Below are 12990 nucleotides of genomic sequence, written 5' to 3' on the forward strand. Positions count from 1 at the left end.
TCTGGGCATTTGAAGAAGGAAATGGCAAACTACTCCAGTATCTTTGCAAAGAAAACCCCAAATGGGTCATGAAGACTTGGACACAACTGAACAACAGTACTGGCAATTAGAGATATCAAAAACACCACTTAAAATTAGGTGAAAGAGATCCCAACAAAGGTAGCAATGGGGAATTATGTGAAGAGTTAAAGAGAATATAAGAAAGAAGAGAAAATAATCAAGAGGTGGGGAGGAAATGATTTCTAAGGTTTTTCCTGCCTCTAAAAGTCCTATGATCCCCATGATCTTAAACTATGAAGAGGGAGAGATGTGGAAAGATGGACAACCGATTGTAGGAAGAAGGTATGTTAAGATTAAAGTTAAGATGAGTAAGGAAGAGATGGTTGACAAGATGAAAGAGTAAATCTAGAGGAAAGAAAAAAAAGATCAAGGAAATAGAGGTTAGAAAGAAGAGCCTGGTGAACAAAAAGATGTGTAAGTGGTGAGCTAAAAGTATGGATAGGAAAGGGAGGTCAACAGAGGGTGTGTGTGTGTGTGTGTGTGTGTGTGTGTGTGTGTGAGAGAGAGAGAGAGAGAGAGAGAGAGAGAGAGAGAGAGAGAGAGAGAGAGAGAGAGAGAGAGAGAGAGAGAGAGAGAGAGAGTATGGAACCCTACTGGAATGCCAAAGTGATGAGGAGAATTAAAGAACTGAGATGTGTAGTTCAACTTCAAACAGTTCAGAGGAAGGCTAGGTTAAAAGACGGAGCAGCCAAAGGTTTCTCAGCTGAGTCTCAGCGTGGGGAAGGGTTAAGGGGAAGTCTGGGAGAGGGGCAGACAGACCTGCTTGTGTCTGCCTCACACCCTTTTCAGGAATTTCACACCCAGAGCAGAAACTGACAAATGCTGAGCTCTGAGCAGCCCAGGAGCAGGCATCCAACATTAAAAACCTCTTGGAAAACAAGGAGGAAGGGATGACAGGGACATTGTTGAGAGCCTGGAGTGGAGAAGAGCTTCTTGGTCAGTTACTGTGCTCTAAGCTACAGAGCGTTAAAAAGGCAGGGGGAGAGGGGGAAGAGGGGTGGGGGTGGGAGACGTGGGATAGTTAAGGCAGGTTTAAGGCTCAGAGTTGAGGTATTTGCAGCCTATAGGACCCAAGGCTGATAAAGAGAACTAAATGTTGAAGGAAAATTAGAGGTAGGTCAGAGGAGGTGTTTATCCCCCGAATTTGAGGGGGAAGGGACTCTAGGCGTCAAAAAGAAAAAGGGGGAGGATGCACCTGGGGAAAGACAAAGTTGTGTCCTGGCTACATAGGGCTATAGAGTGACAACCCCTCCTGGGGGTGGCAGAAGGGTGGGGGAAGAGGCCATAGCTGAGGCTGCCAGTATTAGCCTGGGGTGGGGCGGATGGAGAGAGGTGAAAGCACTATATGACTGGACCTCGAGTGGACAAGAGAGAAAGAGGGTTACTGGGGGTGGGGGGGTGTGAAGGGGAGAAGCAGTTCAATATTGGGGATATGAGAAGAAGGGGAAGATGTTGGGGGAGGGGGGCAGATCGGAGAAGGGAGGGGCAATGTGAAGTCCTAGGAGTTGGAGGAGGGAGGGGGTAGAGAAGCTCCCAGTGAATCCGGGGCAATGCTGGGGTGAAGGGCAGGATTAAATTGGGGTGCAGGGATCTCAGGGAGTCGGACTCTTCGGGTCCTAGGCGATAGGTGGTCACTGCGGCGAGCCCAGAAGGTGAATGTGGAGGGGGTGGCACAGGGCGGGGGGGGGGGGGAAGGGGAGCGGGTCCCGGGCCGAGGTGTAGTGGGGGCGGCGGGGCTGGGGAGGCGGTGCGGGGGGGGCGGTCCAGGGCCGATCGGGAGGCGGAGCCCCGGAGCTGGGGGCTGCTAGAAAGCGACTCACTCGGCTCCTTTCCTTCCAGCGTCCTTGTTCTCCTCCAGTCTCCGTCTCCACCACCAGCGCCCCCCGTACCCGCCTCTTGGTGCGCCCTCCCGGGCTGCAGCTCCGCGGCCCCCTCAGGCATGGCCGACCCGAGCAGCCCCGGGCTCGGGCTCCGGTGGCGGCTGCGGCTACGGCTCCGCCTAGGCTCGGGCTCCGGCCGCCTGTCTCTGCTGCCGCCGCCTCCCTCCGCTCCCGCCCCGCTGCTCCCTCTTCTCCTGCTGCTGGCCAGCGGGCCCGGCTCCTCTGCCTCCCGGGAACCCGACAGCTCGTGCCGGCTGAAGACGGTCACAGTGTCCACGCTGCCAGTGCTACGGGAGAGCGACATTAGCTGGAGCGGCGGCCGGGCCGGGGCCGGAGCAGGAGCCGCCACCGCTGCTGCCGCCGCCGCCGCCGCAGCGGCCGCGGCGGCCGGCTCTCTGGGCTCAGGAGGCTCCGGTTCGGGCGGCCCGGGCAGCCCCGCAGAGTCCCGACTCCTGCTCTTTGTGCGCAACGAGCTGCCTGGGCGCATCGCAGTGCTGGACGACCTGGACAACACGGAGCTGCCGTTCTTCACTCTGGGTAAGAGGCGGAACCCGGGGCCGGGGGAGGCATAGGACAGTGGGACCCAGAGGGAGTCCGGAGCTCAGTCTGTCTCCCTCCCACTTGACTCTGGGATGAGTCTCTACCGGGCATCATATTTCGGAGCTCAAACAATTCCTAGGGCCCGAGTCATCCACTAGAGAGCGAACCCCCGATTAACCCGCGTGCATCTCTGGCTTGCGGCCCGAAGAGTTCTCCCAGAGCCCCAGGGGGCATGGGGAGTGAGGTCGTTGCATTGGACCCGAAGACCGTCCTGAACGAGATTTGAGAGACGAGGGGAAAAGAGTTGGGGTGGGGGGCTGTGATTAGAGGTAGATGGGAGGAAGGGGCAAACCCTCCACCACCATCAACTCTATCAGGGGACCAGCGCACAGGTGGTTCCTGTGTGCTTCAGGACTGGGAGCAGCTGGCAGCAAGGTGCCGGGGGAGGGGATGGGGGATGACAGCTTGTGGATTTGGGATTTTGTTCTCTTTGGGGATTGGAATGAGAGTTAGTGGGAGCCAGATTTCCTACCGAGGGTACCTCAGTGCTTGGGATCATTGCTGGGACACCTGGCTTTGGAGCAGTGGATATCTAAACAGAGCAGAGTGCTTCTCAGGGCAGATTCCCGGGCACAGAGGGCAAGGAAAAGAAGGCTGTCCCCCTATTTTCCCCCCTCCGGGGCGCTGTCGTGCTGAAATAAAGAGTTTAGGAGAGGCATGCACTAGTAAACTATGTGTGTTGGGGGAAATAGTGGAAATTGGGGAAGGCGGGACAACCCCTGTACTAGAGCACCAGACCTCCTCTCCTCGCCCCCTAGCCCTTTTCAGTAACGGAACCTCTTGCTCTCTGGATTTGGTAGACCGGGCAGATCCTTAATGAAAAATGTTGTTTAGATTGTTGTCTGGTTACCACCTGAATTTCCCCAGTATAAGGATGTCCCTGTTGTCCCTCATGGTTTTTACCCTGGTAATCGCGGGGGAAAGGGCAGAACATTCGTGTGAGGTGTGCCCCCAGGTCGGCGCTGACACAGTGCGGTAGCAAAGTCTGGTCAGTGGCATTATAAACCTCTATTTCTTGTCTACTTATGCCTTGTCTCCTGGTCTCTACCCCTTTCTTAGGGCACAGCTCTCCTGCCTTAGCATTTTATTTCCTTCATATAATAACTTGCAGGACTTGAAAGAATAACAGTGAAGGCAGAACTTAATCAGAAAGTTCCGGGGCAGACTGACGCCTGCTCTGTTTGGCCAAGTCCCCAAGGATGGTTCCCTTCAGGGCTATCAGAACAGTGACTGGTTTTCCTCTTTGTATCTTAATTATCTAGAGCATTCAAAAATGTTTTTTTTTTTCCTCTCTCCCTCTCTTTAGCTGTCTCTCCATCCCTATCTGTTCACCCATTTAGACTGAAGAGAAAGATTTATTAATAGAGTCTGTCCAATGAGACACTCTTCTGCTATTTATTGAAGGACCCCTCCTCCCTTGGTCTGTCCCAAATTCTTCTCAGCCCTCCCTTCGATGCAAGCGCTGTGGGATTCTGTTCTGGATGCAGAGAGGGACTTTTGACCTGTGTTCCCTTCTTAGGAAATATCTGTCAAAAGAGAGGACACTTTCTTCCCATTCTATTATCACTCAACTCCTATTCACTTCATAAAGAGAGCTTGGAGAGAGGTAGTTGAGGGGACTGAGGAAACCTGGATTTAAAGTAAGAGCATATGAGTTCAAATCAGAGCTCTTTTTTACTACCTATGACCTTGGGCAAGTAATTTCAACTCTCTGAGCCTCATTTTGCTCCTCTGTAAAATGAAAGGAGTGGACTAGATAATTTCTAAAGTCCATTCCAAGTCTAAAATGCTGTGATCCAAAGATGCTAAGAAATGGGAGCAAAACGCCCAAATATCAGTTGAATTCCTCTTTCCTGCTCTTTCCAAAGCCCTGAACTTCCTCCTCTGTGTGTAAAGAGGTAACAGATGGGCACTTGACACTGCTTTGCTCCACTCAGTCCTGTTTTCTTCCCTCTCTTAGCCCTGAAGCCTACAGTATCCACAGTGCTCTTGGCTTCCCTGAGAGAAGGATGTGAGGGGAGGTGTGGCAGACACATCAAGTTTAAGGTTCCTTCTGGGGGACTTCCCTGGGTGGTTCATCTTACCTCTGTGGAAAAGCATGTGCCTTCCCCTGTAGTGTCCATTCTGCCTAGAAGGATTAAAAAGCTGTTCAGGGGAAGATGATATGCTACCGTGGATTAGCTTTGTGCCCACTTTCACCTGGGTTCTTGAAGTCCAGTATTGGCCCCATGGCACAAATAGCACAGGAAATCTGGGACTCCTAGCTTGGTCTGCTGGTTCCAGTCTTGGAGCTCAGCTCTATGATCTCAACAGTGAAGCAGCCAGAGTTCTCCTTAGGCTCACTACTGCCCCCTTCCCTTTCTTCTGGTTCTTGGCTCCTGAGGAGGCAAGTCCCAGGTCACTGAATTGAGGGACTCAAATACTCCTGGAATGCCAAACTTCTTCCCCCCTCCCATCATTCCACCTTTAACAAAGCAGGCAGCCTATGTCACCCAACTGCACCAAGGTCTCTCTCCTGAGTACTTAAGGAGTGGGTCCAACAGATTGAGAGACCCAAATGGCAGAATTACAAGAGAGGATATGAACTGCTTAGGGGACAGGAGAATGAGAATCTCAGAACCTTGGGGGAAATGGAAGAGAGAAAGCTCCTGTTTGGCTGCTTGGGAAGCTGTCCTAGACCAGACTGCACAAGGGTTCTGTGTCTTGTGTTTAAACACATGGTCAGGATTTTCTCAGAAAAGCCCTGATCCCAAGGATTGAACAGATGAAATCATGGCATGGAAATGACTGGAACCAGAAGTATATGATAGGAAGCTAAAAATCCTGGATTCTCTCAACTGTTTGCCATGGGCACTTGTATCTCTAGAATTCTTCTCTCTCCCTCTAAGAATTTCTATCTTCACTAGAAGCCTTTATAAATGTTTTGTAATTAGAGAGTACCAGAAATTGTGGAGGCTGTGAAGTATAGTTCCATTCCTTGAGGTTAACCCCCCACCCACCTTGTGAATGATTTTCCCCTTCATCCTACTGTGATCTGTTCCTGGAGATTTGCCTAATTCTGGGGTATGCCCTCCCCATCTCTCTCTTCTGCCCTGTGCCAGGGACCTGTGGTGGTGCTGCTTCCCGCTGGGGAATTTGGCGAGCATCGGCAGCAAGCAGATGGCTGGGGATGGATGGCAGGAGCTATGCAGAGAAACGGAGGCTTTTTATTTGTATTGGTCTGAGACTGTTTGCGGGTAAACACTGGGTGCACAGTGAGCTTTGTGGAGAGCCCTACAACTGGCTAGAAAGGGAAGATTTGATATTCCTGCCATCCCCTCTTCCCTAGGCCTCATGGTGTTAGAAACACTTGTCTCCCCCTGCCTAACCATTCAATCAGTTTCCTGCCTCTGTAGAATTCCCATGCCATATCGTTCTCCAAATAGGAGTGGACACTTCCATTCTCTCTTGCTTCTAACCAGAGCAGAGATCTGGAGTTTGAGTCTCCATCTGATGGTCTGTGGCCATTGTTCAACGAGATCTGTCAGTGAGATATACCAAGCATCTGATGGTTGTCTGGAGCCACTAGGAGGTGGTGGTGTCTGATGAGGCTACATTTAGGTCCTTGGGGACAATTTGCTCTGTTTATTCATTCTAGTGACTCAGCATCACATTAACCGACTGACCCCCTGGTATTAAAAGTCCTCTTGGGTCCATAAGGTGAATTTTTAAAAGGAGAGGATACCCCCTCACACAGTATAACTGTTTGTGATCTACCAAAGATTTCTCCTTGCACAGCTGGTTTTCTCTATCAGTTGGACTCTGAAATCCTCCCCTTATTTTTGGTCAAGTTGTTCTCCCTCCCTGTCACCCTCCGTCTAGTGTCCTGAACAATTACCTTCCTCTTGACTGGTACGGAGGTTAATTACAAGTGCTGTTTCTTTCTGTCTCTCCCCTGCTTTCATCTCTTCCTTCCTTGGCAGGCCAGGTTTACCTCGGTAAATAAATGGACTTTTTCTTTCTGGATGGGAATAATCAAAAATCAGAAAGGGATTAAGGGTCCAAAAATTCATGTTTCTTGGTACAGAAGGCCTAAATGCAGAAAAAAAAAGCTGCTTCCAAAATAGAGAAGGGGACTAAAATTCCATTAGGATAATAGCAAAGCAAAGATTTATTGAGCATCTTTTCAATGCTCAATACTGTGGGGGGATACAATCTTGAATTAGATATAGTCCTTGATATTATGCAATACACCATATAGTTAAGGAGATAGGGCTTAAAAGTTAAGTAACTAATGAAGGGGAAAGGCAAAAGCATGGGGTGATCCATCAAGGATCCTTCCACTTTTTTAGGTGTGTGTATATGTGTATGCATGTTTAATTTTAAGACAAAATAAGAGATGCCAGTTACAAGATTGCATATGATTACATGACAGAGGAGCAAGTTGAATATCATTGGTCCAGAGGAGAAATCATTAGACTGAAATGGTCTGGGAAAGTTTTATTGGTATAAGTTTGGCTAGGCCTTGAAAAAGGATCTGGATATGGGTGATGGTTTGGAGTGGAGCAGGGAAACTAATATTACCTACCTGGAAAATGAGTAGGGGCCAAGAGGAAGGCAAGTGAAATGGTTTTTGGGAACTGCAGTGTTTTAATCTTATAACTTATGTGAGTCTTTGGCCAAATCACTTATATTTCTGTGCCTTAATTTCCTTATTTGTATAAAGAAGGGGCTAAGCTAGATGATTATAGTTTTTTAACTCTGGAACATAAATAATGCAAGTGATGTTACCTCCATCCTGCATATGAGGTGGGAAAATTATGATTTACTCATGGCCACATTATAATAAGAATAAGGGTCTGGATTTGAACGCAGATCATCTCTAAGTTCCCTTTTAATCTTGACATTCTAGACAATTCTAAGTATATTAGTCAATGCTATGGTCATTCCATCCTTTCTCAATCATCACCCTTCTTTTGTTACGTAAAGAACTGGGGAAGAAGTGGTCAAATAAGAAAGAGTTTGGCCAGAAGAGATAGCTAGTTCAGGTGTCCTGGGATCAGTCTTTTCATGTCTCCTCTCTCTCACCAATCCACTCCCCCTCCACTGTCTCCCTTTCCCCCCTCCACCCCAGTAGCACTTACCCACAGGCAGCCCAGATCTTATCTGGGATTTAGTTTTGGTTCTAATACATACACCTAAATGGTGTATTTCCCACTGTACTTAATAGCAGCCAGGGGAGGGGAAGTTCAGTTGTTTACCACCAGCTTTGATTCAGAAAAAAAAGGGAAAAGAGAATTTAATAACCTTACTTTGTCTTAACATCTCTCAGTAATTTCCTTTGTCATGTAAAGCATGTAACTGAGGGGGTGTACAGTGTCTTGTGGGGGGAGGGGATGGTGGAAAAAAGAACTTGTGCACATGCAAGTTCAAACTGTCTCATCTCAGGGTTTATTTTAGCCATAGGGCAAGGGCTTCTTTGTAATTATGGCCTTAAAGGGCCAGAAAGGACTACAGGTAGGAAAATGACCTCTTCAGGTTGACAAAGAAGATTGCTTAGATTTCAGGATTTAGAGCTGGAACATTAGAGGCTGTCTAATCCATCCCTTTCATATTACAAATAAGGAAACTGAGACGCAGAGAGAGGTCACTTTCCCACTTTTCCAAGATTATACAGGTAGTAAGTAACAGGATTAAAATTCAGGTACTCAAAATGCATTCTTTTTTTTAATTAGACCAAAATTGCTTCCATCTGGCCAGACTCCAATTCTGGTGAGGTAACTCCATTTACTAGTGAAGGTCAGGACCTTGTATGCAACTTTGAGTTTTAGAGAGTTGCCTAGAGCATTGAGAGGTAAATAACTTGCCCAGGGTCACAAAGCCAGTGACAGAATCAGCACTTGGCCCCTGGTTTCAAGTCCACTCTGTATACAGTCTGCTTCTCCACATTCATAGAATGAGGCATACATCAGTATACAGTTGGAAGGCTATAGTGCATCTTTATCTTCTTTGCCTCACTATGTTGTCAATTACATTTTTCTTTTCAATGTTATATGAAGTGCTTGGCAACATCTTGGGGTTGTCTCTAGATAGAGACTGGTGCTGTCAGGTAGCAGTCTGATTCCACTCCTTCCTAGCCCCCAATTCCCTCTTAAAATTCCCACTTTGCTCATTCAAATCTGATTACTGCATCTTTTTTGAGAGTCTCTCTACTCCAGAAGTAGCAGTGTTTCTATTAGGTTTTTTTTTCCAATGATCTAGAAGCAACATAAATGTATTTTTTTGGTAAAGAAGGGACTGGGATGGATGGTGGTATAGCAGATCATTCTCTTCCCCTCCCACCTTGTTGTTTAGAAGTAAGAGGGTAGGAATAGGTGGACTCAGTCAGCTGAGATTCCAGAGCTAAACACAGCCCTGGTTTTCTGGAGCTACAGAAGCAAAAAGAAAACTACCGTTGTGAGCTGTGGCGTGGCTGAGAGCCTGACCATTTGTACCGGCTCCGAGTACTGAATTGGCCCTGTGGGAGGCAGCTCATTCTGTGTATCTTAATCAGTGTATGCCGAATCCAGGAGTTAGCTTACTCTGAGCTGGCTGGCTTTCCCTGCTCCACAGAGGCTCCTACCTCTGAGCACCCCCTTTGTTAGAAACGCACTTAGACCTGGCTGCCTTCATAAAGACCAGAGCTGGGGGGGGGGGGTGGCAGATGAGGAAATCGGGGAAAATACAAGCCTTGGGATAAATCTAACAGAAAGTATCACCATGACAGATGACTTTAATGATATGTTAGAAAGAACTGAGTATATCTCAGATTCTGGACCCAGGCTGACAATTACATCCTCCTTTTCTTCTTCCTTCCCCTCCCTACCCTCTTCTTTCTTCTGTAACCATATTGGGGTAGGGTAGAGGAGAGAGAGAGAGAGAGAGAGAGAGAGAGAGAGAGAGAGAGAGAGAAAAGAATGTGTGTGTCCTCTGGGGAAATAGTGTTATCCGTGCAGGAATGATATAAGCTTATTAAAACTCTTATGAATTTGGGGGTGACTTGTTGCCTTTGGGGGGAGGACAGAAGACTTTCCTCTCCCCATGTTAATCAGGAGGTCTTTGGAGAGCAAAAGGGAAGAGGTTACTTTTCCCAGGGAGGAGCAAACCCAGTGAGCAAGGGTATTTTCACAGGTCCCCTGTAAAGAGCCGCTGCTTTTCCAAGTACCTATACTGACCAGCTAGTGGCAACAGAAGATTAACTATAGCAAGGAAAGGGAAGCAACTCCTTTTTAACTGAATTTCTAGACAATCTTTCTAGAGGAAGCTCAGAAAGGAGAGTGACCAGTACTGCTGTTTCCTACTCATTTCTTACATGCTTTATTTTTTCCCCCTCTCTTTCCCAGCCTCTTTTTTTGGAGAGAAGCTGATCAGGGCCTACAGCATTCAAGATTCAGATGACCCAAACAGTGTCCTATGGTAGAACACTGGATATGGAGTAAAGAATCTGAGATTCAATCTTGATCTAACTGGTTGCTTGGTCAAAGGTGCACAAGTAACTTCCCCTCTCTAGGCCTTAGTTTTTACTAGAGGATCTCTAAGGAACTTAGAATTGTGCCTTCTCCACTAATGTGACCCATTTAACACTGAATTTTCATGCAGAGTTACTGTTGTGACCTATTATGGCCGTGTGAGTGTGTGTGTGTGTGTGTGTCTGTGTTTGTGTGTGTATGATTGCCATCAAATCATATGCCATGAATATGAAGTAGATGAATCATGGACTTGTCAGTAAACTCTGGGTTCTAAGACTGCTTCAGATATTTACTAGATAACAGGACCACTGATGAGTCATTTAATTTCTGTAAGCCTCTGTTTTTCCACCTGTATAATGGGAATAATGACACCTGTAGTTATCTACCTTGTGGGCTTAAATGGGATAATATATAGTAAATGCTTCTGAAACTTTAATGTACTATATAAATGTCAGCTGCTATTATTACAAGTCAAAAAGAAACCAATTATATAAGGTAAACATGAGTCCTGGACTTGATCCAAGTCTTCTAAAGGGTGATTCAAAGTATTTTTAGAACAGACTTAGAAAAAAAAGAACCCCCAAATTATGTTACTTGCATTTATACCTTTTAGTATATCACTTTCATTTCCAAATATCTCCTTTTTCCCTCCCCTCCCTATCAACTGATTTATCCTTTATATTATATAAATATATATTTATATATTATATATATAAAACAAAGAAATATATATGTATATAATTTTTTGCTTTTTGGAGGGGGGAAGGCAGGCCAGTTGGGGTTAAATAACTTGCCCAAGGTCACACGTCTAGTAAGTGTTAAGTATCTGAGGTCAGATTTGAACTCAGGTCCTCCTTACTCCAGTGCCAGTGCTCTATTCACTGCACCACCTAGCTGCCCCCAAAGAATAATATATTTTTTAAAGAGTGGAGAGATTAGTTGATTTCAACAAAACCAATCAAGTCATCATTTTTGACTGACAATATCTAAAATAGTTCATACCCATAGTCCCCTACCTGCAAAGACAGGCAGAAGCTCTATGTTTCTGTCTTCTCCAGAGCCAAGCTTGGTTATTACTATAATATTTTGTTTTGTTGTAACCCTCTCATGTTAAAGAGGGGCAGGGAGGAAAGGAAGTTGGTCTGTCAAGCAGAAAACACTTAACTCTGTTAGCCAGCTATGTGACTTTGGGCAAGTCACTGCTCTATTCTGGGTGTAATCTTCTGCATCTATAAAACAAAGTGGGACTAGAAGGTCACCAAGAGCTCTCTTTTACCTTTGCAATACCATGAAGGTCTGTGTATTATTTATAGTGAAAAGAAGGTGGGGTCTGAAGCAGGGAGGCTCCATTCCAATTCCAAGTTCACTCAATTCATAGGTCAGGAGATTGAGACCCAAATATGTTAAACGACTTATTCAAGGTCATACAGAGAAAAAAAAAATGTAAGAACCAATATTAAATCTTGGGTTTTCCAATTCTAACTAAATCTAGCATTTTTCACTGGTAAGGATCATAGTGCAATAGAATTAATGCAGTGGGGATCTTAAAGGCCATTTAATCCATCTGGTTAGTGTTAGAGATGAGGAAATTGAGATTAGATAGGTTGGCAGCTAGATGGTACAGTAGATAAAGTGCTGGGCCTTGAGTCAGGAAGACTCATCTTCCTCTCAGACACTTGCTATCTGTGTGACCCTAGGCAAGTCAATTTACCCCTTTTGCCCCAATTTCCTCATCTATAAAATGAGCTAGAGAAGGAAATGACAAACCACTCAATTATTTTTACCAAGAAAGCCCTGAATGGGGTCACAAAGAATTGTACATGAATCAACAACAACAATAAAAAGTTAAAGTGACTTGAAGGTCAAACAGGTATTTAGTAAATGACAGAAGAAGGATTTGAACTGAGGTCTTCTGACTCCCAAGCCAGTGCTTTTTCCACGATACCACAGAAGAAATATCATGGCAGAAAGTTGGAAATGAACATAACATGATTGTAGGATGTAGATTATACCTTATATGAGCAGAGTGTGTGCTCTGTGTGCTTTAAAAGAGGGGGGCATTAAACATGGGGTATGTAAGGCAAAATAAAATAGTGAACAACTTTGAAAGAAGGATAAGTAGCATTTATATAGTACTTTACTAAAGTATAAGATAAAGTATACCACTTCATTTGAAATAGGTAACCCTAGTATTATACCCATTTTATATGAGAAAACTGAGTTCCTCATTCACACTGCTCACAAAGGTGGATGGAAATAAACATATATTAAATGCTTACTGTTTGTCAGGAGCCCATGTTTCCAGATTGCCAAAGTTAGTGATCTCTTCTCTATTGAATTCAGAGGTGTTTAGTCTGGGTATCACAGGAAGTTGTGAGCCATTCAAGATCTCTGAGCAAATGATGCAATGAATGTAGTCTTTAAGGAATATTAATTAGTTTGGCTAAATGTGTATGGGAAGGAGAGCTTGAAGTTGGAGAGACTGTTGTGATAGTAACAACCCATTTCTGGGGTAGGGAGTTCAAGATGCCCTTTCAGATCTTCAAGCATTATAAAACTGTGAGCTGTTTGCTATTGTCATTGTTATTGTTACTGGCAGAAGGTCATGAAAACTTGGATAGTCACAGTTTTGTGATCCTCTTAGTACCTTCTTTCGAAGTACTCCTCTGTCATGTGAATGTGTACAAAGTGCAGAAACATTGAGTTTTCACTCTTTCCCTCCTCATCCTCATTTAATAGGGAAACAGATTTTGCAGGAACCTTCTGAGAGAGGGCTCCAAAGGCAGCATGCCTAATTGTGCAGCTGTCTCTTTGTCAGAATTAGCAAGTACTGGGAGGTGGGGAATGGTGGTGGTACAACCTGGAGAATGCCAAAGGCGCTTCGCTACAGTTCTGCCTGGTCAGAGCTGGAACCTGTGTCTCTGCTCAGCTCAAAGGAACTATCAGCCTATAGATGTATGCAC

At 45.8% G+C, this 12990-nt stretch overlaps 1 protein-coding gene across 1 annotated transcript in view; it reads left to right on the top strand.

Annotated features, from left to right (window-relative positions):
* The first annotated feature begins 862 nt into the window (after positions 1-862).
* Positions 863-12990, top strand: part of ASTN2 (astrotactin 2) — a 1158830-nt gene continuing 1146702 nt past the window's right edge. Inside the window, exons 1-2 of the mRNA XM_069073820.1 lie at positions 863-996; positions 1900-2477. Of these exons, the coding sequence (XP_068929921.1) occupies positions 2000-2477 (478 nt within the window). The 5' untranslated portion in view covers positions 863-996; positions 1900-1999. The remainder of the gene's footprint in view (positions 997-1899; positions 2478-12990) is intronic.

Source organism: Petaurus breviceps, unplaced genomic scaffold (assembly GCF_028583685.1).
Source record: "Petaurus breviceps papuanus isolate PSGF00001 unplaced genomic scaffold, PetGlider_PUasm1.0 90879, whole genome shotgun sequence".
In the NCBI taxonomy this organism is placed as follows: Eukaryota; Metazoa; Chordata; class Mammalia; order Diprotodontia; family Petauridae; genus Petaurus; species Petaurus breviceps.